This window comes from Pteropus vampyrus, unplaced genomic scaffold, assembly GCF_000151845.1.
Source record: "Pteropus vampyrus isolate Shadow unplaced genomic scaffold, Pvam_2.0 Scaffold99, whole genome shotgun sequence".
Taxonomy (NCBI): Eukaryota; Metazoa; Chordata; class Mammalia; order Chiroptera; family Pteropodidae; genus Pteropus; species Pteropus vampyrus.
In genome coordinates, this window is record NW_011888880.1 from 5080093 (window position 1) to 5084128 (window position 4036).

General features: G+C 48.7%; 1 protein-coding gene across 1 annotated transcript in view; it reads left to right on the plus strand.

Annotated features, from left to right (window-relative positions):
* SULF1 (sulfatase 1) overlaps positions 1 to 4036 on the plus strand; it is a 175987-nt gene that overhangs the window by 149983 nt on the left and 21968 nt on the right. Inside the window, exons 14-16 of the mRNA XM_023533291.1 lie at positions 1890 to 2142; positions 3437 to 3533; positions 3980 to 4031. Coding sequence (XP_023389059.1) covers positions 1890 to 2142; positions 3437 to 3533; positions 3980 to 4031 — 402 coding nt within the window. The remainder of the gene's footprint in view (positions 1 to 1889; positions 2143 to 3436; positions 3534 to 3979; positions 4032 to 4036) is intronic.

Consider the following 4036-nt stretch of genomic DNA (forward strand, 5'->3'; position numbering starts at 1 on the left):
CTAAGATCATTTGAAATTTTGCTTTTTCACTTAAGCATAGAATGCAGTATATTCCGCGAAAGCAGCAGGCATAAAACATGCACGCACATAGACAGAAGAGCTATCAGTGAGGCAAAGGGTATTACAGTTCAGGTCAGTTTTGTTTTACCTCGATGCGAATGTCCTGATTGGTTTACCTTACGTTACTTTATAAAAACTCTTGTCAGACGCTCTGAGATTCCAATGATCGTGCAGACATGGAAAACCGGATCCCCTAACTTTCATAAAAGAATGGGAGTCTAGTGCCATCTAGTGGCACAAAATGAAAAGTGACTCATTTCTGTGGTTATTCTTTTCCATACTGATTTGGAAATACATAAAATACATTATTAAACTCAATTCCAAGTCCAAAATTAGGAAATCAGATCATTCACTGGAATAGTGGGAGCCCTTAGAGCAGGCTTTTTTTATTATCCTGGATTCTACAGATGGACTTTAGCGGATCATGAACCCTCTAATATTTCAACCAAAAATTTAAGTACATTCTATGTGTATATATATATGCACATTTTTCTGGATGTCTGTAACTTTCAACAAGTTCTTAAAGGCGTCCATAACCCAAAAGGCTGAGATCCATTAACCTGGGAGATTTTCTTTCCTCCCTGACAGAAAATGCCAGGTTTAATAATTTGCACAAAGATGTCAAATGGAAAACCCACAAGGAACAAGGCCCCGTGACACTAACTCTGAACAGAAGCCGATTACAATGTTCAGCTCAGAAACGGGGGCAGCCTCTTCTCTCCCAGGAAGTCCGATGGTGCTCCCTAAGCACTGTTCAGAAAGCACATTGATATTTCAATATTGAGCACAAACTGAAGAAGTCTGAGGCCCCTGTTTCTAGCCAGGAATCTTATGTATTTGAGAGCAGGAGGCATTTCCTCGTCTGAAAACTGCCATCAGAACAGGATCCTGCAGAGGGAGGCGATTCTAATTCCTACCCCCCTTCCTGTTCTAGAGGCTCGGGAAGGAGGGCCACGTGAGCACACCCACAGAGCCTAAGCGCATCTGACAAGCAGGGGCCAGTGTTCACATGTGAAAGCTCTCACGCAGCACACTACACCCTTGACAGTGGCCTATAGTGACCAGAAGACACGCTGGCCTCCCCTAGCATAACCCTCCATCTGCCGGGTATTAAAAGGCTGTTGGCTGATGAAAGCTTTTGCAAAATTTAATTTTTTTCATAGCAGTCTTCTCTTATTTATGCAAATAGCAAGTGTCTACAGCATTTGCCTTTTTGAGAAAGCATCCCAACGTAGTAGGAAGACGTCATGGTGTTTAGAATCCAAATGACTTAGAACGTGAACCTACTGTGTAACATTAAAAGCTTCAGTTTTCTCGTCCGCAAAATAAGAATAACGACACCAAATTCATGAGCCTGTTTGGACAATCTGATAAGTTTTTTTTTAATGTAAAGATTTATTATACTACCTGTCTTTCAAAATCATAGATTAGAGATAAGTATGATGAATAATGCATAGCAAAAGCTCAACAAATGATCATCATTATTATTACTATTATAATGGGGAATAGAATCTTATTCAAACAAACTGCCAATGTAGAAGTTCACAGTTAAGTGGAACATCTTAGCAATCCCCCAAGGCCCAGAGAAGCATGGCCGCCCTCACAGGGCGATGCGGTGGCCTGGACCAGAGCCCACCCATCAAACCGTGATGCAGAGGCATGGCCAGGACCGGAATGCCAGGGGCCCGTCCACGGCAGCATGGTGACCTTCGCAATGCCGTGCGTACCGCTTGCCCCTGCCCACCATGCTCATCGAGTCAGGTGATCGCTTTCTTCTCTCCTTCCGTGCATCTGAACCCCTGTATTGACGCGTCCCCGCTTATTTCCAGAGTACAAGCCCAGATTTGTCCACACTCGGCAGACGCGTTCCCTGTCAGTCGAATTTGAAGGCGAAATATATGACATAAACCTGGAGGAAGAAGAACTGCAGGCGCCGCGACCGAGAAGCATCGCCAAGCGTCACGACGAGGGCCGCAACGGCCCGGGAGGTCGCCAGGCCGCCAGCGGTGGCGACGGGGACGCGATGCTGGCCCACAGCGGCAACGCCGTGGGCCTGCCCACCACCGTGCGAGTGACCCACAAGTAGGGCGCTTTGGGTGTTCGCGAGGCTCGGGTTCAAAATCATCCATCCCCCCCCCCCCGGAGTGCCACCATCTGTCCCTTTACACAAAGTAAGGTGACTCCGCAAGGCGCTGCCCAGGGGCTGGCCTCGTAGGGCAGCGGGCGAAAGAAGCAAGGGGGAGCCCGGACAGGCGGAGGTTCGGGCGGGTGCTTTGGGTTCAGTTTCACGTGAAGACTGACCCGCTGGGGACTGGCCAGAGCGAGTCCGACGCGTCCTGACCGAGCGGGCGTGCAGCTCCGCCACTGCGGGCGTCCAGAGCTCAGAGGGGAGCCGGCCCCCGGCCTGGGGGGCTCTTCGTGTCGCTGTGGCTCGGAGCAGCTGTGCAGTCACGGCCTCAGAGATGCAACAGCACAAAGGAGAACCATGGGTCCTGGAGAAGCTTCCAGAGAGATGGTGTGGGTGGGGAATGGATGTAAGAGGCCGAAACACCTCCCCCGTCCAGACCCCGGGAGCGCCGAGAGCCTCGGGTATGGGGGGACAGGGAAGGGAGACGGTTCCCCCCAGTTCCGACGACTCCCTCAGTCCTTAAGGCCCTTCCAAAACCTACCCACCCTCCTGACAGAGAAACACTTCCTGTCGGAATTTATTACTAAGATCTTCATTTGTCATTTCATCAAATGATCTGTCATGTCATCGCTTTGGGGAGGCGGGCAGGATGTTTATCTCTAGGACGGGTCTCCGGGCGCCCGCAGTTGCTCTAGTTCCGCGCCCAGAGATTTAGACCAGGGTCCGTTCCTCTTACGTTACTGATCCAGCCCATCCCCCTCCCACACACCCCCACCCCCTACACCCCCACAGCCCCCTCCCTCCCTGGGGCTGCTGCTTTGCCTCAGACGTCAGGGGGCCTCTCAGGCAGGCTCTCGGTAAGGAAACGAATGGGATGGACAACCCCCTCCCAACTGCATTTCTTCCAACAAGCCCTTTCCATTATAACTGTGAAGACCCCGTCCTTTTCCTACAATATTTGATGGAGATTTTTGGTGGTATCTCTTCATGGGGACGTGAATCCCGAGAGCCACTTGGGAAGGCGATTTTAGTGGCGATCTCTCTCTGCCACCCTCCTGTGCCCACACCTGTAGCCAGGACACATTCCCTCTCATCCTAGTTTGTGGCTCAGGTCCAAACTACCGCTTGCACCCAGATTAAGAGTTTAGAGGATAATTAAGTTCCCTTTGATATTTCTAATGTTTTGTTTTGTTTTTTTAAGTGTTAAAATATAAACCTATTTCCAATGTTTGCTGTTTGTTTTTGCAGGTGCTTTATTCTTCCAAATGATACAATCCACTGCGAGAGGGAACTGTATCAGTCAGCTAAAGCCTGGAAGGACCACAAGGCATACATCGATAAAGAGGTGAGCCGTGGCTGTGTGAGGGGAGGGTCTAATCCAAAGGCAAACCGGGCTCACGGGCCCTACCGACGGGGCACACTGCGTGGACAATTCATCCTTATATAATTATGTGACAAATACAATAGCAGGTGTTTCTCATTCTCCAGCGATAGAGTGAGAATCCTGACTGAAAACAAAATCGAGTGTGACAAAGAATGGGGATTGCCCGATGACCTTTTGAAATCTTTACGAGAAAATAATTCGATTATTCAAGAGACATCTGTTAATGTTTACTGTAGCGCATCGGTTGCGATGTAAAGGTTAGATAGAATCTCTGCTCAGTTTGTTTCCCAAGTTAATTATCATCTCAGATGAGCAACTAATTATAATTACGGATCACAGAAAATAAGGCACTTAGCGTAGAAAATCCTGCTCTTGGGAATGTGATGGTTGGATTACATGTTTCCCAGATCGAAGCTTTGCAAGATAAAATTAAGAATTTGAGAGAAGTGAGGGGTCACCTGAAG